This window comes from Bos grunniens, chromosome 5 (genome assembly GCF_055505025.1).
Source record: "Bos grunniens cultivar Pamir isolate PY7600 chromosome 5, Bosgru_T2T1.0, whole genome shotgun sequence".
Classification (NCBI taxonomy): Eukaryota; Metazoa; Chordata; class Mammalia; order Artiodactyla; family Bovidae; genus Bos; species Bos grunniens.
Window position 1 is genome coordinate 42,184,983 of NC_141169.1, and position 26,917 is coordinate 42,211,899.

General features: G+C 35.5%; 1 protein-coding gene across 6 annotated transcripts in view; it reads right to left on the minus strand.

Moving 5' to 3' along the window:
• The window catches only part of REDIC1 (regulator of DNA class I crossover intermediates 1), an 84,166-nt gene that overhangs the window by 38,685 nt on the left and 18,564 nt on the right, over positions 1-26,917 (minus strand). For 4 of the 6 annotated variants that reach the window (XR_015163770.1, XM_086399928.1, XM_086399926.1 and 1 more), the window contains exons 3-6: positions 24,204-24,342; positions 18,842-18,974; positions 18,319-18,367; positions 10,315-10,430 (exon numbers count right to left, since the gene is read on the minus strand). Coding sequence is in view for 4 of the 6 variants with exons in the window: in XM_086399928.1 (XP_086256054.1) it covers positions 10,315-10,430; positions 18,319-18,367; positions 18,842-18,974; positions 24,204-24,342 (437 nt within the window). In the remaining 2 variants the exon portion in view is untranslated. Of the gene's footprint in view, positions 1-7,527; positions 9,165-10,314; positions 10,431-18,318; positions 18,368-18,841; positions 18,975-24,203; positions 24,343-26,917 lie in introns of those variants that run through there. The other 2 variants (XM_086399930.1, XM_086399929.1) reach the window with 2 other exon arrangements.

Below are 26,917 nucleotides of genomic sequence, written 5' to 3' on the forward strand. Positions count from 1 at the left end.
CCCAAGAAAAAGAAATACAAAAAGGCAAAATGGTTGTCTGAGGAGGCCTTACAAATAGCTGAAAAAAGCAGAGAACCAAAAGGCAAAAAGAAAAAAGGAAAGATATACCCATGTGAATGCAGAGTTCCAAACAATAGCAAGGAGAGATAAGAAAGCCTTCCTCAGTGATCAATGCAAAGAAATAGAGGAAAACAATAGAATGGGAAAGGTTAGGGATCTCTTCAAGAAAATTAGAGACACCTAGGGAACATTTCTGGAGAAGGCAATGGCACCCCACTCCAGTACTCTTGCCTGGAAAATCCCATGGACCGAGGAGCCTGGTTGGCTGCAGTCCATGGGGTCGCTAAGAGTCAGACACGACTGAACGACTTCATTTTCACTTTTCACTTTCATGCACTGGAGAAGGAAATGGCAACACACTCCACAGTTCTTGCCTGGAGAATCCCAGGGATGGGGGAGCCTGGTGGGCTGCCATCTACGGGGTCGCACAGAGTCGGACATGACTGAAGCGACTTAGAAGCAGCAGCAGCAGGGAACATTTCATGCAAAGATGGGCACAATAAAGGACAGAAATGGTATGGACCTAATAGAAGCAGAGGATATTAAGAAGAGTTGGCAAGAATACAAAGAAAGTAAAGTGAAGTCGCTCAGTCGTGTCCGACTCTTTCCGACCCCATGGACTGTAGACTATCAGGCTCCTTCGTCCGTGGGATTTTTCCAGGCAAGAGTGCTGGAGTGGATTGCTATTTCCTTCTCCAGGGGATCTTCCCGACCCAGGAATCGAGCCCAGGTCTCCCGCATTGCAGGCAGACACTTTACCGTCTGAGCCACCAGGGAAGCCCACATAGAAGAACCATACAAAAAAGATGTTCATGACCCAGATAATCATGATGGTGTGAGATCACTCACCTACAACCAGACATTCTAGAATGCAAAGTCAAGTGGACCTTAGGAAGAAGCATCACTACGAACAAAGCTAGTGGAGGTGATGGAATTCCAGTTGATCAATTTCAAATCCTAAAAGGTGATGGTGTGAAAGTGCTGCACTCAATATGCCAGCAAATTTGGAAAACTCAGCAGTGGCCATAGGACTGGAAAAGGTCAGTTTTCATTCCAATCCCAAAGAAAGACCTTGCCAAAGAATGCTCAAACTAGTCACTGTAACGCAACAATAATAGAAGCTCTATTTACACATTTTTGAGGCTTCCCAGGTGGCACTGGAAAAAAAAGGATCTGCTTCACTGACTGCAGTAAAGCCTTTGACTGTGTGGATCACAAAAAAATGTGGAAAATTAATAAAGTGATAGGGATACCAGACACCACCTTACCTGACTCCTGAGAAACCTGTATGCAGGACAGAAAGCAACAATGGACATGGAAAACTGCACATGGAAAAACGAACTGGTTCAAAATTGGGAAGGAGTATGTCAAGGCTGTATATTATCATCCTGCTTATTTAACTTATATGCATAGTAGTACATCACATGACATGCTGGGCTGGGGGACTCATAGGCTGGAATCAAGATTACCTGGAGAAGTATCAACAATCTCAGATATGCAGATTAAACCACTTTAATGGCAGATAATGAAGAGGAACTAAAGAGCCTCTTGATGAAGGTGAAAGTGGAAATGCTGGCTCAAAAGTCAACATTCAAACATGAAGATCATGGCATCCAGTCCTATCACTTCATGGCAAATAGATACAGAAAAAGTAGAAACAGTGTCAGATTTCATTTTCCTGGTCTCCAAAATCAACGCAGATAGTGACTGCAACCACAGAATTAAAATATGCTTGCTCCTTGGAAAAAAATCTATGACAATTCTAGACAGTATATTAAAAGCCAGAGACATCACTTTGCCAAGAAAAGTCAGTTTAGTGAAAGTTATGGTTTTTCCAGTAGTCATGTATGAATGTGAGAATTGGACCATAAAGAAAGCTGAGTGCCAAAGAATTGATGCTTTCGAACTGTGGTGCTAGAGAGGACTCTTGAGAGTCCTTTGGTCTGTAAGGAGATTAAACCAGTCAGTTCTAAAGAAAATCAACCCTGAATATTTATTGGAAAGACTGATATCCTTTAGGATGGACTGGTTGGATCTCCTTGCAGTCCAAGGGACTCTCAAGAGTCTTCTCCAGCACCACAGTTCAAAAGCATCAATTCTTCAGTGCTCAGCTTTATAGTCCAACTCTCACATCCATACATGACAACTGGATAAACCATAGTTTCAATAGATGGACCTTTGTTGGCAAAATAGTATCTCTGCTTTTTAATATGTATCTAGCTTGGTCATAGCTTTTCTTCCAAGGAGCAAGTATCTTTTAATTTCAAGGCTGCAGTCACCATCTGCAGTGATTTTGGAGCCCAAGAAAATAAAGTCTGTCACTGTTTCCACTGTTTCCCCATCCATTTGCCATGAAGTGACAGGACCAGATGCCATGATCTTTGTTTTCAGAATGTTGAGTTTTAAGCCAGTTTTTTCACTCTTCTGTTTCACTTTCATCAAGAGGCTCTTTAGTTCTTCTTCGCTTTCTGCCATATGGGTGGTGTCATCTGCATATCTGAGGTTATTGATATTTCTCCTGGCAATCTTGACTCCAGCTTGTGCTTCATTCAGTCTGACATTTCGCATGATGTACTCTGAATAGAATAATAAGCAGGGTGACAACATATAGCCTTGACATACTCCTTTCCAGATTTGGAACCAGTCTCTTGCTCCAAGTTCAGTTCTAACTGTTGCCTCTTGATCTGCATATAGATTTCTCAGGAGGAAGGTCAGGTGGTCTGGTATTCCCAACTCTTTAAGAGTTTTCTGCAGTTTGTTGTGATCCACACAGTCAAAGGGTTTGGCATAGTCAATAAAGCAGAAGTAGATGTTTTTCAGGAATTCTCTTGCTTTTTTGATGATCCAATGGATGTTGGCAGTTTGATCTCTGGTTCCTCTGTCTTTCCTAAATCCAGCTTGAACATCTGGAAGTTCCCAGTTCACATACTGTTGAAGCCTGGCGTGGAGAATTTTGAGCATTACTTTGATAGTGTGTAATGTGCTATTAGTGTAATGAGTGCAATTGTGCGGTAGTTTGAGCATTATTTGGCATTGCCTTTCTTTGGGATTGGAATGAAAACTGACCTTTTCCAGTCTCTTAAGATTTGTAAAGAAACAGTTCAGATTTTATTTTTTTCATAAACATGTCTCAATCAGGATCCTTTTCAATAAAACAAAACAATTTTAAGAAAATAAAATAATTGCAAGGATGTTAGCCTGTAATTTTCTTTCTTGGTGGTATCTTTGTCTGATTTTAGTATCAGACTGATGGTGGCTTCATAGAATGTCTTTGGGAGTATTCCTTCTTCTTCAATTTTTTGGAAGAGTTTGAAAAGAATTGGTATAATTTTTTCTTTGTATGTTTGGTAGAATTCACCTGTGGAGCCATCTGGTTCTAGACTTATGTTTGTAGGGGCGTTTATTATTATTATTACAGACTCTATTTTATTTCTAGCAATTGACCAGTTAAATTTATCTATTTCTTCTTTACTCAGTTTTGGCAAGCTGTATGTTTCTAGAAAATTGTCCATTTCTTTTAGGTTATCAAATTTGTTGGCAAATAATTATTCACAGTAATTTCTTAACTTTTTTTGTACTTCTGCAGTATCAATTATGATTTATCCTTTCATTTCTTACTTTCCTTTTTTGGGTCTTCTCTCTTTTCTTGTGAGCCTGGCCAAAGGTTTGTTAACTTTGTTTACCTTTTCAATGAAGTAACTCGGTTATATTGTTTTTCTACTGTTTTTAATCTCTATTTTATTTCCTCTGATCTTCATTATCTGCTTCCCTTGGCTGACTTTAGGTTTTGTTTGTTCTTTGTCTAATTCTTTATAGGTGGTGGGTTGTGTTGTTTAAGATTTTTCTTGTTTCTTAAAGAAGGCCTGTATTGCTATGAACTGCCCTCTAAGAACACCTTTTGCTGTATTCCATAAATTTTGTAAGGTTGTGTTTTGTCATTTGCCTCAAGGTATTTTTTAATTAATTAATTAATGTTTGGCTGTGCTGGGTCTTCATTGCTGAGCAGGCTTTTCCCTAGTTGCAGCGAGCCAGAGCTACTCTTCATTGTGGGCATGGGCTTCTCATTGTGGTGGCTTCTCTTGTTGTGGAGCACAGGCTCTAGGGCATGCAGGCTTCAGTACTGAGTCCATATTGAAGCATACAGGCTCAGTAGTTGCAGTTCCTGGCCTCTAGACCACTGGTTCAGTAGTTGTGGCACATGGGCTTAGCTGCTCCATGACATGTGGGATCTTCCTGGACCAGGGATCAAACCTGTGTCTCCTGCATTAACAAGCAGACTCTTTAACACTGAGCCACCAGAGAACCCAACCTCAAGGTATTTTCTAAGTTTCTTCTTTGATTTCACTACTGACCCACTGTTTTTTCAGTAAGAAGAAAATTACAGGCCAGTATCTTTGATGAACATAGATGTAGAAATTCTCAACAAAACCTTAGGAAATCAAATCCAACAACACATAAAAAAGACCATACACGATTACCAAGTTGGAGTCATCCCACAATTACAAGAATGGTTCAACATACACAAATCAATGTGATATATCAACAAAAGAAAAGATAAAAACCACATGATACAGAAAAAAAAATTGATAAAATTCAACATCAATTCATGACAGAAACCCTTATGAAAGGGTAGAGAGGGAATATATTTCAACATAATACAAAATATTTATGTCTGACTCATATAATACTCAATGGTGAAAGGCTAAAATCCTTTATGCTAAAATCTGGAACCAAAAAAGGATACCCACTCTCATCACTTCACTTCAACATAGTATTGGGAGTCCCAGCCACAGCAATCAGACAAGAAAAAGAAATAAAAGGTATTTGAACTGGTAGGGAAGTAGCAAAATTGTCAATTTACCACTTGATGGTAAGATGACACGAGATTATATATAGAAATCACTAAAGACTCCATACAAAAATTATTATAACTAATAAATTCAGCAAAGTAGCAGGATACAAGATTAATATACAGAAATTGGTTCCATTTCTTTACATTAACAATAAAATAAGAGAAAGGGAACATGAAAAAAATCATTATCTTGCAAAACTGCATCAAAAAATGCTTGGGAATAAACCTCACTAAGGAGGTGAAAGACACATCTGAAAACTACAAAACATTAACAGTAGAAATTGAAGATAATTCAAAGAAATGGAAAGATATCCCATGTTCTTGGGTTGGAAGAATCCATACTGTGACAATGGCCATACTATCCAAAGCAATCTACAGATTTAATGCGATCCTTATTAAATTACCCATGATATTTTTTCACAGAACTAGAATGAATAATCCTAAAACTTATATGGAACTATAGAAGACCCAGAATTGCCAAAGTATCCTGAGGAAAAGAACAGAGCAGGAGTCGTAACTCTCCTAGACTTCAGATACTACTACCCAGCTGTAGAAATCAAAGCAGCATGTGACTGTCACAAAAACAGACATGTGGATCAATACAACAGAGTAGACAGCCCAGAAATAATCCCATGCAACTACAGACAGTTAATCTTTGACAAAGGAGGTAAGAATACACAATGGGGAAAGGGCAGTTTCTTCAGCAAGTAGTACTGGGAAAGTTAGCTACACAGAAATCAATGAAGTTAAGATTAAGAGCACACCCTTCCAAATTACACAAAAATAAACTCAAAAGGGCCTAAAGACTTAAATACAAGACAAGGCACTGTAAAATGTCTAGTAGAGAACACAGGCAAAACATTCTTTGACATAAATTACCCAGTATTTTCTTAGGTCAGTCTCCCAAGGCAACAGAAATAAAAGCAAAGATAAACAAATGGGATCTAATCAAACTTGCAAGCTTTTGCACAGCAAAAGAAACCATAAGCAAAATGAAAAGACAACCTATAGACTGGGAGGAAATATTTGCAAATGATACAACTGACAAGGGATTAATTTCCCAAATAGAGAAACAGCTCTTATAATTCAATAACAAAGAAATAAATAACCCAATTCAAAAATGGGCAGAAGACCTAAATAGACAATTCTCCAAAGAAGACATATGTATGGCCAATAGGTGCATGAAAAGTTTCTCTAACTATTCGAGAAATGCAAATCAAAACTTCTGACCTCACACCAGTCAGAATGGCCACCATTAAAATGTCTACAAATAAATGCTAGAGAGGGTATGGAGTAAAAGGAACCCTCCTTTGCTACTGGAAGGAATTTAATTTGGTACAGCACTGTGGAAAACAGTATGGAGGGGCTCCTTAAAAAGCTAAAAATAGAATTACCATATTATCCAACAATATCATTTCTGGGCATATACCCAGATAAAACTATAATTCAAAAGATACATGCACCTCTATATTTGTACCAGTACTATTTACAGTATCCAAGACATGGACATAACCTAAATGTCCACTGACAGAGGAATGGATAAAAAGATATATATTAAATCTATATGATGGAATATTACTCAGCCATAAAAAAGAATGAAATAACGCTATCTGCAGCAACATGGATGGACATAGATGTTATCACACTAAGCAAAGTCAGTCAGAACGAGGAAGACAAATACCATATGATATCATTTATACGTAGAATCTAAAATAGGACACAAACATACCTATCTATGAAACAGACTCGTGGACTTAGAGAACAGACTTGTGGTTGCCAAGTGGGGTTTGGGGGAGAGGAGGATTAGGAGTTTTGGATTAGTAGATGCAAGCTATTACATATAGGATGGATAAACAACAAGGTCCTACTGTATAGCACAGGAAACTATATTCAATAACCTGTAATAAACTATAGCAGAAAAGAATATGAAAAAGAAATATATATGTTTAACTGTGTCATTTTGCTATACAGCAGAAATTAACAAGTGTAAATCAACTATACCTCAAAAAAATTTTTTTAATGAAAATAATTCCATTCATAACAGCATAAAAAGAATAAAATACTTAACAATATAAACATGAGGCTTATCGAAAGCTACTGTAATTAATTTCATTACATAGAAAACTATTGTAATTACTGAGAAAAAAAAGGATGTTAAGTAAGATGGAATATTATTCATCCCTAAAAATAAAAATTCTCCTATTTATGACAACATGAATGAACAGGGAGAATATTACGCTAAGTGAAATAACCAGACACAGAAAAATACTGTAAGATCTCACTTAAATGTAGAATCCCAAATTAAAAAAGGCAGAGGGTACTATCATGGTTGCTAGGGGCTGAGGAAGCGGGGGAAATAGAGAGATATTGGTCCAAGTGTACAAATTTCCAGTCACAAGATGAATAAGCTCTGGGGATCTGTACAACATGGTGACTATAGTCTTAATGCTACATTTACTCTTGAAATTTGTTAACAGAATAGATCTTAAATGCTCTCACCATACATATAATAATGATAACTATGTGAGGTGATCGATGTGTCAATTAGCTTGATCGTGGTAATCATTTGAATATGTGTATGCCTATTAAATCATCAGAGCAGACAACTTAAATACATACAATTTTTATTCACCAGATTATAGGTCAATAAAGCTGAGGAGAAAGAAAAGCTCACTTCAAGTACACTGGAAAGTTCTCTCGTGCCCTCTAAGTTCAAAGTAACCACTATTCTGCTTGCTGTCTGAATGTCATATAAATTAAATTATACAATGATTCTCTTTTTGTGTTGAGATTTATGCATATTCTTGCTTGCTATGACATATATTAGTAGCTCACTTTTTTCATTTCTGTGTACTATTCCATTATATGAATATCATATAATATTCTATTCTTAATGGACATCTAGGTTAGTTCAAGTTTGGGGCTATTAAGAATAAAGCTCTTATGACATACATATGACAAAAATTGACTAGAAACATTTAATGTTCATGGATTAGAAGAGCCACTATTGTTAAAATGTTAAAATTTTCCCAAAATTGGTCTAAAGATTCAAAACAATCCCTATAAAAATCAAATTAAACTTCCTTTTCCCCAGAAATGGACAGGCTGATCCCAAAATTCATATGAAAATGCAAAGGACTAAGACAAGCTAAAACATTTTTGAAAAAGAAGAATAAATTGGAGGACTAATACAATTCCCAATTTCAAAACTTATGGTAAAGCTTTAGTAGTTGAGACAGTGTGACAAACATAAAAACAGACATGATTTTTCAATAGAATGGAACTGAGATTACGGGGGAAAATAATTTATACTTTTGTCAATTAATTTTTAACAAACGTCTCAAAGCACTCAATGGGGTAAAGATATTCTTTTCTTTCCATAAATGCAAATGATGAAATCAGTTCCTTATTTCATCACACCATATCCTAATGTTCCTCACACCATACATAAAAAATTAACTCAAAGTGGAAAATGTTATATTGAAAACCACAAGACAGAAGTAAACAGAACAGAAAATCTTCATAACCTTGCCTCAGGCAAAGATTCATTAGCTTTGACACCATATGCATGATTCATAAATAAAAAATTAACCAATTGCATTTCATCAAAATTAAAACCTTTGTTAAAAAAAAAAAAGGTTGGTGTCAAGAAGACACCATTAAGAAAATGAAAAGGCTAAGCATTTCACCAAAGATACATAAATGATTAGTAAGCACATGAAAAGATGCCAACATCATTAAAATCTCAATAAGATACCAGTACATGTTGACTAAAGTAGCATAAATTTTAAAAGACTAACCATACCAAGTGTTGTCAAGAATGTACTGCAAATGGAGCTCTCATTCTTTGCTGATGGGAATGTAGAAATGAAACAAATCACTTGGGAAACAAGTCTGCCAGTTTCTTAAAATGTTAAACATACACTAGCCATTCCATATGTAGATATCTGGTGGTGGTTTAGTCGCCAAGTCGTGTTTGACTCTTGGGCGACCCCATGGACTGTAGCCTGCCAGGCTCTTTGGTCCATGGGATTCTCCATGCAAGAATATGGAGTTGGTTGTCATTTCCTTCTCCATGGAATCTTCCCAACCCAGGACTCAAACCTGGGTCTCCTACATTGCAGGCAGATTCTTCACCAACTGAGCTATGAGGGAAGCCCTGTAGATATTTACCCAACAGAAATGAAAACATATATTCAAATAAGATTTCAACATCAATGTTCATAGTAGCTTCATTTTGGAATAGCCAAAACTGGAAGGAAAAAAAACAACTGTCTATCAACAGATGAATAAATTTTGCTATATTCATACAATGGAAAACTACTCAGCAATAAAAAGAAATGGATTTACTGAACACACAATAAACAACAAAGATGAATCTCAAAGTAATTATGCTGTGAAAAAAAAAAAAAACCAAAAATGGGAAAACATACTGTATAATGCCACTTACAGACTAATCGATAGTAACAGATATCACATCAACGGTTGCCTTGGGATGGGAGTAAGTGATGTGAAATGACCAGAAGAATGGATTTACAAAGGTGCCCAAGAAACTACAGGAGACGATGAGTAAGTTCATTATTTTTAAAATACACCAAAACTTACCAAAGTGCACATTTTAGGTAAGTTCAGTTTGTTATATGTTGATTATACATTAATAAAGTTGTTTTTGAAAAATCTCAGAACAAAGAGAAAAAAGTAGTGTTTTGTGGCTTTTACAATTCTCCAGGCAAGAAGCAGTGTTTGCTTAGACTGGGATGGAACCATTAGAGATGAAAACATAAGTAAATAATATTAAGGTTTCTTAGAATGCAGAAATGACAATACTTTGTTGGTGCAATGTATATTGAGAGATAAAGAAAAGGAAGAAATCAAGGACAACTTTTATTTTGGCTTAAGCAACTGAGTGAATAGTGGTGCTATCTATTAATATGAAGACTTGGATAGGACTGCAGAGTCAAGGTTTCTCATCACAATTAACAAGAAATAATTCAAACTGGTTTGACAATTTCAATGGATTAAAAAAAAAAGAACTAGGGTTTATATACAGACATCTAGAAAATAAAAATAGGGCACTGATCAACTACCAGATATGAAAAAGAAGTTAATACGATATGACACAGTAAAGGAAACTAGTAATTCATGGAAATTATAAAACAGGTGCAAAACACCTTGGCCCCAAATATTTTTTTAAATAAATTAGTTAAAGGTCAATTCGACAATAATTATTTAAAAGTGATTTAATGAAATACTATATTTTATTGATAGTGTTTTTATTCTAGCAGTAATATTTAGGTATGTTTACATCTCTAACTAAAAATAGTTGTGTCTGTTAAAAGCAAATTAATAATTTAAGAAACAAATGCTACAGGTTCTTTATTACCTTCAACATCTTTGCTTACCTGTTTAATCTTTTAAATAATGGTCCAGATTGTGCTGTATCATATGATGGATTGAAAGTATCTTGATTTTCATTTAATTTAGAAACCAAGGAATGAGAATAATTAACATTACTGAGCTGAAAAAGAAAGGAAGAGCTGCCAAAATGGTAATGTACAGATACACAATTTATTTATTATAAAATGCCATTTAAGTGAATATACATATATTCAAAAAATGTATTATTTTAATCTAAAAGAAAATAATTGCACCCTAATTGAAAATAAAATAGTTTCTAACAATGAAAGCATATCAGTATTTGAGTGATTATTAAAATAATACGGTTGATACTATGGAGAGCTACATATTTTACACTGGTTAAAAAATACCCAGAACACCAGGATCTGAGTAAATAAAAGTTAAATTTCTCTCATAGAAATCACGTAATCTTTTCAAGAAAACAGCTGTACCTAACTCAGTTTTTCCATCTACTGAGTAAAATTTTAGACTGCTACTTTAATATTTCTGAATATCAATATCATTGAGTGCAAAATGCAGAAAGGATTGGAAGACTATTGAGAAAAGTAATTGAAATAATCCATTTATTAATGTGGAAAGATATTTTATTGGCTCAACATTAATCTATCCAGCAATAATAATTTACATCTGCAGTATATATTTATCTGTAAGCCATGAAACATAGAGATAAGTCCAAAGAAAATCAATGACAGAAATAGAAAAAAAGAGAGAGGGAGACAAAAAGAGATACTGAAAGGCTTCAAAAAAATATAAAGGTTTAAAGTAAGGGAAAGTTGAAAATAAAGTCTTATAATACATCTCAGTGTCAAAGAAACAGTGGCAGAAGCACAGAGACAAATTCATTCCTCAGAGTGAGTAACACACAAACAAATCAAAAGAGAGGGGAATATTATATATTGGCTCAAATATTAACTTCTCCAGGGCAGTGAGAAGTGAGTCCCAGACCAAATTTTTTTCTTTTTTTTTTCAATTAATTTTCCTTTGTATCTTATAATTTCATTTCAGTTCTTCTCACTTTTCTTCAAATCCCTCCAAATAAACTATTAAATACTTCACTAAAACTTCACAACGTGACAATATGCCTTCAGTTCAGTTCAGTTCAGTCACTCAGTCGTGTCCAACTCTTTGCGACCCCATGAATCACAGCACGCGAGGCCTTCCTGTCCATCACCAACTCCCGGAGTTCACTCAAACTCACGTCCATCGAGTCGGTGATGCCATCCAGCCATTTCATCCTCTGCCGTCCCCTTCTCCTCCTGCCCTCAATCCCTCCCAGCATCAGAGTCTTTTCCAATGAGTCAACTCTTAGCCTAAGGGGGCCAAAGTACTGAAGTTTCAGCTTTAGCATCATTCTTTCCAAAGAACACCCAGGACTGATCAATATGCCTTGGACAGGTATAAAAGACTCTTGTTGCTGTCTTCTGCTCTATTAAGTATTGCATTATTTACCCTTCTGCAGATAATCACTAATCTATAATCTATTAGTAGGAGATTATTTAAATAGATTATAGAGCATTTCATTCTCTAGCCTATAAATTATTTAAAAGAATAAGCATGAGTTTTAAGCAGATCTAGGATGCAAGTTTTAGTCTTATAAATACAAAATGAAAGATAATGGAATATTTTTCACTGCATCCTTCAAAAATTATTGGGTTCTTAGATTAATAAGGCTAACACATATCACTGAAACATAATATCAGTACTTCAATTTTTCTTTTCTGAAAAACAGAAAACATACTTTAATAAAAGTGAATCATGGTGTATATTATATAGCTATAAAATACCATAACTATAACTACTAAATTTATAATTGCAAATTAATTTATAAATAATAAATATGGCATAAACCACTGCATGCTAAAATTGAGAGGAATTCAAAATAAATATTCCTGCTAATAAGACACAGCATTTATATAACCATTTTCCTCACTATCATTATATATTATTACAATAATCCCTGATGGCTCAGCAGGTAAAGAATCTGCCAGGAATGCAGGAGACACAAGAGACACAGGTTCAGTCTCTGGTCAGGAAGATCCCCTAGAGGATGAAATGGCAACCCACTCCAGTATTCTTGCCTGGAAAATATTATGGGCAGAGAAGGCTGGTGGGCTACAGTCCATGGGGTCACAAAAAGTCAGACACAAATGAGTGACTAAGCACAAGCACACACACATCTTTAATAATTTCATTTTTTAAATATATGTAAATTTAATAAAAAATCACTTCTTGGCATTTTCTATGAAAGATACATTTCAGAACTTTAAATTGTGAATTTTTAGTATTAACCTTAGTGCATAAATAATTAAACATTTTAGCATTACACATCTCTACATATTTGTGTAATTATAATTGAAATGCATATACCCAGTTGGCATCTGTCAAATCATGAAAAGAATCAAGTCATCATAATTCATACTTAATATAGGCTACTATGATATCACTGAAGTTATATATTGCTATTCACAGGACCCTTTCTATAACACATCTATTGGGCCACCATGACATCACCAACTATTCATTTACTGTGATTACAGTCATCATACTATTATGTAACACACTAAATGATTTTCAGTTTCACTATCAATTTTATTAAAAAATGATTTTTTCAAATATTTTTAAACAACATTTCAGTTTTTGAATTCATAATTTCCTACAGTGCAGAAAATTAATGTTTTTGCCCTAAGAGGAACTTTATACCTAATTTATATCCTATTGTGACTATATCTACAGCAAGTTACAACTAATATTTTAAAATCTATAAATAACATATCATAAAACATAATGGTATCAAAATGCTAAGAACCTTCGATTCAAAGACACTTATTCATCCTGCCTTTTTTTATACGCAACTTTCTGAAGACTAAGTACTATTCTGGGAATGAAATTTTGTTTTGTAGTATTTCCAATGGAAGATACTTCTGCTGAAAAAGATAGTGGAGTGAAAATGCAGTTTTCTGTTCTGTTGAACTGAGGTTAAAACATTCTATGTGAACCCATGACTTGTGATAACTACAGGAAAGACACAATCATTTCATTTGCCAAAATGTATAAACGAGAGATGAGAAAAGTGAAAAATAAAAGCAAAAAAGGTCATGAGCTGCAGAAAAAGTTCCAAGGAAAGAAAGGCAAGTCAATCAGCAATTGACAAGACTTATTAGGACCAGAGAGTTTATCAGCTAAGATTATACTGAAGAGCTCTTTTTCACTGGACTTTATCATTCTTGGTCCTCTACACCCTCAGGTCCCATTCTACTACATGACATCTCCTAAAAATGGAAAACCTCAGTTTCATTAATACACAGGACAGCTGATGAGATTTTCAAGAGATTTTAGTATCACTGTTTTTATCTTTCTGTAGTTTAACGTTCAGGATGGGGAACACAGGTATACCTGTGGCGGATTCATTTCGGTATTTGGCAAAACTAATACAATATTGTAAAGTTTAAAAATAAAATAAAATTAAAAAAAAAAAGAAAAAACTTTAGCAATTTAAAGACAAGAAAGGATAAACATTACCATAGCCTTAGATCTTAATATTTCAAACTTCAATCACAATCTGTTCATTTTCTAATTGAATAGAATTTTATTTGCTAAAAGTAGCTCTAAGAGGGAAGTTTACAGTGATATAAGTTTATATCATGAAACAAGGAAAATCTCAAATGAACAATCTAATCTTATACCTAAAGCAACTAGAGAGAGAAGAATAAACAAAACCCAAAATTAGTAGAAGGAAAGAATTCATAAGTCTCATGAAGTAGACACTAAAAAACAACAGAAAATCAAAAAATTAAAAGTTAGTTCTTTGAAAAGATAAACAAAATTGATAAACTTTTACTCAGAATCAACAAGGAAAAAAGGGAAAGGGTCCAAATCAATAAAGTGAAAGTGTTAGTCACTCAGCTGTGTTTGACTCTTTGTGACCTCATGGACTGTAGCTCATCAGACTACTCTGCCCATAGAATTCTCCAGGCAAGTATACTGGAGTGGGTAGCCACTCCCTTCTCCAGGGGATCTTCCTGATCCAGGAATCAAACCAGGCTCTGCAGGCAGATTCTTTACTGTTTGAGCCACCAGGGAAGCCCCAAATCAATAAAATTAGCAATGAAAAAGAAGTTACAACCAACACTGCAGAAATACAAAGGACCACAAGAGACTGCTGGGTTTTCCTGGTGGCTCAGACGGTAAAGAATTTGCCTACAAAGCAGGAGACCCAGGTCCCAGGTTTATAAATCCTTAAAAAGGCACAATCTCTCAAGAATGAACAAGGAAGAAATAGAAAATATGACAGACCAATTGTAAGTACTGAAATTAAACCTGTAACTTTAAAACTTTCAATAAACCAAAGTCCAGGACCAGAAGACTTAACACATGAATTTTACCAAACATTTGGAGAAAAGTTAACAACTATCCTTCTGAAACTATTTCAAAAACTGCAGAGAAAGGTACACTTCCAAACTCATGGTATGAAGCCACCATCACCTTAATACAGAAAACAGACAAAGGTACTCCCCAAAAGAAAATCACAGGCCAATATCACTGATGAAAAATCCTCAACAGAATATTAGCAAACTGAATCCAAGAATTCATTAAAAGGATTATATACCAGTAGTCATGTATGGATGTGAGAGCTGGACCATAAAGAAGGTTTAGTGTTGAAGAACTGCTGCTTTTGAATTGTGGTCCTGGAGAAGACTCTTGAGAGTCCCTTGGACTGCAAGATCAAACCAGGAAATGAACCCTAACTATTCATTGGAAGGACTGATGCTAAAGCCAAAAATTCAATACTTCAGCCACCTGATACAAAGAACTGACTGAAAGCCCCTGATGCTGGGGAAGATTGAAGGCAGGAGAAGAAGGGGGCGACAGAGGATGCGATGGTTGGATGGCATCACAGTCTCAGTGGACATGAGTTTGAGCAAACTCTGGGAGATAGTGAAGGACAGGGAAGCGTGGCATGCTACAATTCATGGGATGCAGAGTAAAATCGACTTAGTGACTGAAAAACAAATGCCATGATCAAGTGGTATTTATCCCAGGGATACAAAGATTTTTCAATATCTACAAATCAGTGTAATATATACCACATTCACAAACTGAAGAATAAAAGTCATATGACCATATCAATAAATGCAGAAAAGCTTTTGATAAAATTTAACATCCATTTATGATAAAAACTCTCCAAAAAGTGGGAAAAGAGGGAACATATCTCAACATAATACAGGCCATTTATGACAAACTCACAGTAAACATCATACTCAACACATTTCCTCCAAGATCAGGTACAAGACAGGGATGTCCACACTTGCCACTTTTACTTAGTGCAGTTTTGGAAGTCCTGGCCATGGCAGTCAAAAAAGAAAGAGAAATTTAAAAAAAAAAATTCAAATTGGAAAAGAGGTAAAACTGTCACTATTTGCAGATGACATAACACTATATTTGCTTCCCTGGTGGCTCAGCTGGTAAAAAACTTGCCCACAATGTGGGAGACCTGGGTTTGATCCCTGGGTTGGGAAAATCCCCTGGAGAAAGGAACAGCTACCCACTCCAGTATTCTGCCAGGAGAATTCCATGGACTGTATAGTCTATGGGGTCACAAAGAGTCAGACATGACTGAGAGACTTTCATACATAGAAAACCCTAAAGATGCTACCAGAAAACTTCTAGAGCACATCAGTGAATGTGGTAAAGTTGCAGGATACAAAATTAACATACAGAAATCTATTGCATTTCCATACATTCACAATGGAAGATCAGAAAGAGAAATTAAGGAAACAATTTCACTTACCATCACATCACAAAGATGAAAATATCTAGAAAGAGATCTGTCTAAGGAGGCAAAAGACCTATACTCTGAAAATGGTAAGACACTGATGAAAGAAACTGAAGATGACACAAACAGGTAGAAAGATATACCATGTTCCTGAACTGGAAGAATTAATGTTGTTAAAATGACTCCCTACCCAAGGCAATTTACAGATTCACTTTGGAGTATGGTATGAAGGTTCCTTAAAAACTAAAAATAGAGCTATCATATGCTCCTGCAATCCCACTCCTGGGGATATATCTGAAAAAAACCATAATTTGAAAAGATACAACCGAAATGTCCACGAACAGATGAATGGATAAAGAATATGTGGTATATATATATTTACTCAGTTATAAAAAAGAACAAAATAATGCCATTTGCAGCAACACGGATAGACCTAGAGATAACCATATTAAGAAAAGTAACACAGACAGAGAAAGACAAATATCATAGGATATCACTTATAAGTGGAATCTAAAAAAATAGATACAAATGAACTTATCTACAAAACAGAAATAGACCTACAGACATAGAAAACAAACTTACAGTTACCAACGTTGAAAGTGGGGAGAGATAAACTAGGAAGTTGGGATTAACATATACACATATGCTTCCCAAGTGGCTCAGTGGTAAAGAATCTAGCTGCTAATGCAGGAGCCACAGGAAACGTGGGTTCAATCCCTGGGTCGGAAAGATCTCCTGGAGGAGGAAATGGCAACTCACTCCAGTATTCTTGCCTGGAAAATTCCATGGACAGAGGAGCCTGGTGGGCTACAGTCCATGTGGGTCACAAAGAATCAGATGGACATGACTGCATGACTGAGCACCCATGCACTACTATACACAAAGTGAATAACCAATAAGAACCTACTGGATAGCCCAGAGGACTATACTCAATACTTTGTAATAACTTGAACTTCCTTGGTGGTCCAGGGGTTAAGAATCCACCTTGCAATGCAGAAGATATGGGTCTGATCCCTGGTCTGGGAACTAAGGTCACATAAGCTGTAGAGCAACTAACCCTGCATGCTGCTACTACTGAATGCATGTGCTCCAGAGCCCATAGGAAGAACACACATGCCACAACTAGAGAGTCCATGGCCTCAGCAAAAGTTCCCACATGACTTGTGTGCTGCAAGTTAAGAGCTGATGCTTCCAAATAAATATATAAACAAATACTTTAAAATATATATTTTGTAACAACCTATAAAAACATTGGAGAAGGCAATGGCAACCCACTCCAGTGTTCTTGCCTGGAGAATCCCAGGGACAGGAGCCTGGTCAGGGTTGCCATCTATGGGGTCGCACAGAGTCGGACATGACTGACCCGACTCAGCAGAAGCAGCAGCAGCATAAAGAAAAACATTAAAAAAACTAATGCCATCACTTCATGCCAAATAGATGGGAAAAAATAGGAAACAGTGACGGACTTCCTTTTCTTGAGCTCTAAAATCACCGTAGACAGTGACTGCAGCCATGAAATTAAAAGATGCTTGGTTGGATGGCACTACTGACACAAGGGACAAGAGTCTGAGCAAACTCTGGGAGACAGTGAAGGACAGGGAAGCCTGGTGTGCTGCGGTCCCGGGATCACCAAGAGTTGGAGACGACTGAGCTACTGAACAACAATAATAAAGGAAACAAATTTAAATATATATATAATTAAGCCACTATGCTGTATACCTGAAACTAACACAACATTGTAAATCAACTATACTTCAATTTAAAAATAAGTAAATAAAATTTTTAAAAATTAAAATTTGCTAAAAAAATAATCATTTGCAATACTTTGAAAAATAATCCTAGGATCAACAAGACTATCAAAAATCACAGTTTCATATGAAATCAAATAATCTGATCACTGTGTGAAGAGATTAATTACTCAATGATCACATGAACCAAAAACAGGAATCTCCGAATGAACTATCCTTTACAGCTTGTCAGTAACAAGCAGAAGCAAATATTATGTACACATAGGCCTCATCTACATTATCAGAACTCCAAAATGTTTCTCATAAGCAATTGGTTAAAATATTCTTAAGGTGTAGGTTCCTTATATTAAAAACTTTTAAAAGAATAATTATAAATACGAAGTTTTTCCAGTATTTGAAAAATTTATATCATTTGTTGGCATATCACAACTATCAAAATAATAAAATTTAATTTAAAAAAACCTCACCTGAACTGGATCAAGTTCTTCCTTGGTGTCTAGTCTTTGATAGTATACACTAACAAAAATAAAATTTTAAGGTTAAAAATATAGATGGCAATAAAATTGACCATCTTTATATATCTATTTAAAATTCATACTGTTATATACGAATACGAAAACATATGGAAACATATGGAACTCTAAGTAACTCTATTCATTCCAGATCATATTATCGAGTTTTCTAAAAATTATATTGTTATAAGAGAGATATTTTACAATAAAGTCAAACTATGTGTACAAAATCTTAGTAGGGACATTTGGTGATTTGATAAATGTCTTAATAGTCTAATGATATTATAGTAGCTAAACAAACAAAAACTGGAGCTATTATAGAAGAATAATTCCTCTGTATATCTTCCAGTGAGTAAAACGTAAAAACAATAATGACCATTTAAATACTATATAATAATATATGATGTTATAATATATATCATATATTAATGTAATATACATCAGATAGCTACATTAATATAACCTAGCTAAAACCTACTTGTTTTCTGTATCATCAATGCAGAGTTTAGATGGTACACAGTTAGGTGACATTGGAAGTTCTATATCATGCTTTCTTAGGGGCATTTTTATGTCTTTATTCATATTCACATGCATTGGTTTTCTCACAGTTTCTAGAATGAAAAAAATATAATTTATAAAAAATTATAAGAAAAATAAAATCTTTTTAAAGCATCATTTGATATACTATGTTCATTAAATAAACGCACATTTTAGAAATTTACTGAAACCATCTGTATTCTATATATGCTAGAAGTCATTACAATACTATCTCAGATATTTTGAATCATTCTTTTTACTTTATCATCTTATATACTCCTCTTGAAAGGGGTTCTATTAAATCCCTTCTACTTTTTTCTTCCTCTAATACTTCCTTGAAACCCAGACCATATCAGATATTGTCTTACACATTCTCATAGCACTATATAGGTTCTCGGTTATAACACTTACCATCCTTTCTTGTTTGTGATTAACTCTATTTCCCTCACTAGATTTTTTTAATTTATAAAAGCAGAATCTTTGTGTCTCTATAGAAAAAGTCTCTGTTTCGTCTGTTCAGTACTTGTAACAACTTTTCTTTTCTGGGAAATGTTTTTTACACATGCATCAACTATACAGTTCTTTTTTTTTTTTTTTTTTAATTTTATTTTATTTTTAAACTTTACATAATTGTATTAGTTTTGCCAAATATCAAAATGAATCTGCCACAGGCATACATGTGTTCCCCATCCTGAACCCTCCTCCCTCCTCCCTCCCCACACCATCCCTGTGGGTCGTCCCAGTGCACCAGCCCCAAGCATCCAGTATCGCGCATCGAACCTGGACTGGCAACTCGTTTCTTACATGATATTCTACATGTTTCAGTGTCACTCTCCCAAATCTTCCCACCCTCTCCCTCTCCCACAGAGTCCATAAGACTGTTCTATACATCAGTGTCTCTTTTGCTGTCTTGTACACCAGGTTATTGTTACCATCTTTCTAAATTCCATATATATGCGTTAGTATACTGTATTTCTGTTTTTCCTTCTGGCTTACTTCACTCTGTATAATAGGCTCCAGTTTCATCCACCTCATTAGAACTGATTCAAATGTATTCTTTTTAATGGCTGAGTAATACTCCATTGTGTATATGTACCACAGCTTTCTTATCCATTCATCTGCTGATGGACATCTAGGTTGCTTCCATGTCCTGGCTATTATAAACAGTGCTGCGATGAACATTGGGGTACACGTGTCTCTTTCCCTTCTGGTTTCCTCAGTGTGTATGCCCAGCAGTGCGATTGCTGGATCATAAGGCAGTTCTATTTCCAGTTTTTTAAGGAATCTCCACACTGTTCTCCATAGTGGCTGTACTAGTTTGCATTCCCACCAACAGTGTAAGAGGGTTCCCTTTTCTCCACACCCTCTCCAGCACTTATTATTTGTAGATTTTTGGATCGCAGCCATTCTGACTGGTGTGAAATGGTATCTCATAGTGGTTTTGATTTGCATTTCTCTGATAATGAGTGATGTTGAGCATCTTTTCATGTGTTTGTTAGCCATCTGTATACAGTTCTAATGGAGACTTTCCACCATCTTATAAAACCCTGCCTTTCGGTAAAAATAATTGGTGAAGGGGTAGACATCTAACCCAAGAAGAATTAAGAACTGCTCCCTCTGTTTAGGAGTAACTGTTCCAGTGCTAAGACCTGGGGTAAGGCAACGCTCCTTCAGTGGAATTTTCAAAAGTTCAGGACCAGGTGAAACCTCTCTCAGTATTTCTCTAATGGCAAAACTAGGAGAGATGAGCAATGCTGGTTTTTTAAGGTAATGTTTTAAACCCCAATGATGAAGACAGTCTGAGAGAATGAAGCTAATATCTGAAGTGAGAAAGAATCTTGATTGAATTCAAAGCCTCTGATTCAAGCAGTTTCTGAAGCCCAGCTGCACCACTGCCCTTCCTTTTAGTTAAGTACCTTGGTCCTTTCAAGGCTGCTGTAACTGGATGCAATAGACTGGGTGGATTATGAACAACAGAAATATATTTCTCAGTCTGGAGGCTGGGATGTCCAAGATCAAGGTGCTGGCAAATTTGGTGTCTGGTGAGGGCCTGCTTCCTGTTTCTCAGACAACCATCTTCTCTCCCTGTGCTCTCAGATGGTAGAAAGGGAGAAAGAGCTCTCTGGGGTTTCGTTGTTGTTGTTGTTCAGTCACTAAGTTGTGTTCAACTCTGCAACCCCATGGATTGCAGCATGCCAAGCTTCTCTGTCCTTCACTATCTCAGACTTTGCTCAGATTCATATCCATTGAGTCCTTGATGCTATCTAACCATCTCATCCTCTGCTGCCTTTTTCTCCTTTTGCCCTCAATCTTTCCCAGCATCAGTGTCTTTTCCAATGACCTGGTTCTTCACAAAGTATTGGAGCTTCAGCTTCAACATCAGTCCTTCCAATGAATATTCAGGGTTGATTTCCTTTAGGGCTGACTTATTTGAACGTATCAGTTCTCTCGCACGCCGCACTCTTTACATCCAGCTCTCACATCAGCACATGACTACTGAAAAAACCATAGCTTTGACCATATACATACCTTTGTCAGTAAAGTGACACCTCTGCTTTTTAATATGCTGTCTAGGCTTCTCATAGTTTTCCTTCCAAGGAGCAAGTGTCTTTTAATTTCATGGCTGCAGTCACTGTCCACAATGATTTCGGAGCCCAAGAAAAGAAAATCTGTCGCTGCGTCTACTTTCTGCCCTTCTATTTGCCATGAAGTGACGGAACTGGATGCCATGATTTTCATTTTTTGAATGTTGAGGTTTAAGCCAGCTTTTACACTCTCCTCTTTCACCCTCATCAAAAGAATCTTCAGTTCCTCTTCACTTTCTACCATTAGAGTGGTATCATCTGCATATCTGAGGTTGTTGATATTTCTTTAATAAGGGTACAATTGTATTCATGAGAGTTCCACCCTTATGACCTAATTGCCTCCTAAAAGTCCCTCCTGAACCATTACAAGTTGGAATTTCAATACATCAATTTGGATGGGGGAACACAAACATTCAGTTCATAACATTATCTGAATGTCAGTTGAGCCTTACTTATAAAGTCTTGTTTTAAAGGACAGTAAAAATACCTCTATCTTCTACCCTTCTAAACTCCCACCTGAGGCTCCTGTGACAAAAGATGGATTAACAAGAGGAAAGTATACAAACTTATTTAATATAAGTTTTACATAGAAAACTTCATAAGAAAATGAAGACCCAAAGAAGTGTTTAAACCTGAGTATTTTTACTTTAGGTTTGACGAAGAATGGAAAAGTTATGGAGAATGTGATAGGACAAAAAAGGAGTATGAGCAGAGTGTGTAGTAAATTGGGGAAAACAGCAGTCCTGTTCATTTAGATTCCTCTCAGTGTCCCTCTGTTTGAGAGGAAGATGTTCCCAAGTTGAGGAACTAAGATCCTGTATGCTGCACATGGTCCAATTAAAGAAAAAAGTAAAAACTGTTTGACTCAAAATTATAGAACTCTTAAAAGAAAATACAGCAAACATAAAGGGTAAGCTCTTTGTTCTCCATTTTGGTAATTTTTTGCATTTGACATCAAAACAAAGGCAACTGAAGCAAAAATAAACAACTGAGACTACATTAAACTAAAAAGCTACTGCATAACAGAAGAAACCATTAACAAAATGAAAAGACAACCTAAGGAACGGGAGAAAGTATTTGTAAATCACATATTTGATTAAGGGGTTAATATCCACAATATATAAAGAATTCACATAACTCATTAGCAAAAAAAAAAAACTAATTTAAGTATGGGCAGAGGACTTGAATAGATATTTTTCTAAAAACGACATACAAATGGCAAGGGGTACTCAATATTAGTAATCATCAGGAAAATGCAAAGCAAAACTACAATAACACATCTTCTCAAACCTGTAAGAAGGAATTATCAAAAAGACAAGAGATAACAAGTGCCGACAAGAATGTGGAGAAAAGGAAACACTTGTGCACTGCTGGTGGAAATGTAAATTGGTTCAGCCACTATGGAGAACAGAATGGAGGTTACTCAAAAAATTAGAAGACTAACACAAGATTCAGCAATACCCCTTCTGGGTATATATCCAAAAGAAATGAAAAAGGATCCTGAAGACAAATCTGCACTCTCATGTTCACTGAAGTATTATTCACAATAACCAAGATATGGAAACAACCTAAGTGTCTGTCAACGGATGAACGGATGTGGTGTATACATAAAATAGCCTTCAGCTTTGAGAAAGAAGAAAATCCTGCCAATTATGACAACATGGATGGACCCTGAAAATATTAAGCCAGACAGAAAAAGACAAATATGGCATGGTATCACTTACATGTGGAACCTTGGAAAAACAAAAAAGTCGAACTCATAGAAACACAGAGTAGAAGGTGGTTTCCAGGGGCTGAGGATGAGAGAGAAGGGGAAATAGGCAGAGGCTGGCAAAAGGGCACAAACTTTGAGCTGTATGATGATTAAGATCTGAAGATCTAATGTAAAATGTGAGTATAGTTGATAACAATATTATATAAGTAAAGAAAGTAAAATCAGATTTACAACAAAAAATTTTATTCCTAAAGTCCATGAATTATGTATTTACTTTTACTACAGTAAAAGTTTTTACTTTTGTAAACTGCTCTGTGGAGGGAGAAACAAAAAATGACAGAGAAAAGAAAAGAGGGGATACTAAGAATACTATAATCAATTTCTATCTATCATTTATGAACTCTTTTAAGCTCTCATTTTAGCACTTGTTTTAAAAATTAAGTATCAGACAAAGGTCCCTTGAGATAGAAAAAAAAGTAGTCTGATTAAACTTTTTTATTTACTTAAAAGAATCAAAGTGCAAGCCAAAATGAACTTTATGTTGAAGTATTAAGACTACTACAATTAACATCTCAAGAATGCCTGAGAAATTATTTATGTTGTGAGATCATTGAGACAAAAATCTTTTCAGCTCTTCCTTTTTAAATAGATTTTCTAAATAGTATAAGATAATAAACACATTTATTTCCTGCTCTTTAGCTGAACTTTGGTAACTAACTGCCAAGACAGAATAATGTAATAACTGAAACAGCTGCACTGTAGTAAGTCTAACCATGCCTTATAAAATTAATTTTATATAACATTTATATAAACTAAAAATAAAAATAAATGGATTAAGGAATAAGAGATTTTAAGCAAAAATTAACAAATCTTATTTAAGCAGGCAACTAAGTTTTAAAAGTTTCCTTTCCACATCCTTTGAGTTCTAAAATTACACTTATTAGAAAATTAAATCTTATAATCACATTAAAATTTAAAAAATGGTATTAGAAAAATTTACTTACCAGATATTTTCTTCTGGCAAGATATCTGATTTACCATATACAGGTTAAGGAGGTCTAAACTGACAGTAGAATTTTTGACAGGGGATAAAACTCCCAGTAATTTCATTTTTGATTTTAACCTTTTCTTTTCAAAATATTCCTAAAATAATTAGAAATAGAAAGTTATTGCAGCAACTATATGGTTTCAGGCAGAATCATAAATAATAAAAAGCAATAATGCAATCAAATAAATGACAATATTTTTATATTCTTGTGGCACACTATATGTTTACAAATGAATTAAAGTCAACCATGAAACTAGCAGTTTGCCTAAAGAGTCTAAATTTCACAGCCTCCTATACTACTGGTGGTAGAAATGTGAAATAATTCTCATCTGATAGCTTCTATTTCCATTGAAATATGAGACAAGGTCATCTAATTAGTATCAAGGAAAAAAGAACAGGGTTGGGGAAGAGAGGCTTGAGGAGACAAAGGACGGTATGAAATTTTCAAAGAGTAAGAAAGTGACATGACTAGAGGTCAATCCTTTAGGAAAGTGCCATGAGTCTTTTCTTATAAAGGTTCAAAAGAATGATCCAATACTTTTAAGATTATTTTTTTAAAAAATAGTCTGGGGACAGACTACATTCATAGATTATTTAGTATCAAGTGCTTATGTTACACACAATTCTAGGCATAGGAGATACAGAATGATTAAAAGTGGTAAGATCCCTTTTTTACGAATATATATTAATGGAGTGGGAGAAGAGAACAGAATCAATAAATTTATAAGAAAATGCCAGACTTTGAAAACAGTGATAAATAGAAGGGAATACTGAAGAAAGAGTAACTGGAGGGTGGGAAGCTATTTAGATGTAGTTATCAGAGAAAGTCAATCTAACAGATACTTTAGCTGAGACCCAAATATTGACAAGCCAGACACAAAATATCTCAAGGGAGACTATTCCAGAGACAGGGAAGAAGAATGGCAGAAAGAAGGTCATTATGGTTGAAATACAATGAAAAAAAGGGTGAGCAGTAAAACATAAGGTCAGAGAAGCAGGCAGGATGCAGATCCTTTAGGTCCTTTTAGGCTATGGTTGCATGTGTGCTGCTCAGCCATGTCTGACTCTTGTGACCCCATGTATGGCCCACCTGGCTCCTCTGTCCATGGAAGGACAAGAAAAGATTTCTCAGGTAAGAATAATGGAGTGAGTTGCCATTTCCTACTCCAGGGGATCTTCCCATCCCAGAGATTGAATCCACATCTTCTGCATTGGCAGGTGGATTCTTTACCACTACACCACCTGGGATTGTCAAGCTATGGTTAAATCAGATTTATTCTAAAAGCAATGAAAAGCAATTGAGGTTTTTAAGGAAATGATAAATTTTGGCTTGTGTTTTTCTAAAAAAAAGAATCATGCTAGCAATTGTGTGAAGAACAGAATAAAAAAGAATAAAAGAAAGAGCAAAAAAATTTTTGATAAATTCAACGGCATTAAAAGTGAGAACTTTCCTTCAAAGATATCATTAAGAAAGTAAAAATAAAAGCTACTGAGTACACATATAACTGAAAAAGAATTCCTAGATATATAAAAACACAGTAAGAGAAAGACAAAGAACCCAAATAAAAAATGAAAGAAATACTTGGAAATGTATCTCATGAAGCAGAAAATCTGAATGAAAAGACAGTCAGCCTCAGTAGTAATCAAGAAAAAAAAAAAACAGGTTAAATTTACAATAAGGCATCATTTCACTGAGGTAACAAATACCCTACTTTCATCACAATCACTCCCTTAACTTTTAAGTTTTACTACCTCTGAGGCTTCCCTGGTAGCTCAGTTGGTAAAGAATCCACCTGCAATGCAGGAGACCCCAGTTCAATTCCTGGGTCAGGAAGATCCACTGGAGAAGGGATAGGCTTCCCACTCCAGTATTCTTGGGTTTACCTGGTGGCTCAGCTGGTAAAGAATCCATCTGCAATGCCGGAGACCTAGGTTCAATCCCTGGGTTGGGAGGATCCCCTGGAGAAGGGAAAGGCTACCCACTCCAGCATCCTGGCCTGGAGAATTCCATGGACTATATAGCCATGGGCTTGCAAAGAATCGGACACTACTGAGCGACTTTCACTTTCACCTCTGAACATATTTTTACTGTTTTAGGACATTTTGTAAATGAAATCTCACTGCTTGTATTTTTCTGTGAGTTTCTTCATTTGCTCAACATTCTGTTTTTGAGATTTATCTACAATAATTGCATGCAGATGATACATTTTCACTGCTATACCTTGGGTATACCACAAGTTGCTTAACCATTCTACTGCTCCTGGACATTTATTTGGTGCTCCCTTTTCTCTCCCCTGTACCCTGTCCTTCTTCTTCCTCTCTTTCTTCTTCTCTCTATTTTGTTTCTATTTAACAACAACAAAGAACCAAAGAAGCATGTATGTATCTCAAGCTGTACATATGGAAGTTTCCTTGGGATATATATCACTTTTTTGCAAGATACACGCCCAACTTTAGTATGTAATACAATCAATGTAATTATTTTTAAAAAACACTAAAAAAAAAGTAGGAGATAGGTTATAAGGTTATAGTACCCTGGGCAACCAATGATAATCATGTGGATACGGGGGCTAATAGTACTAACTGTGAGAAGTGATCAGACTTGGGATATATTGGAACTGGATGACAAGAATCAACAATGCTCCATAATTCTGTGCCTGAGAAAAATGG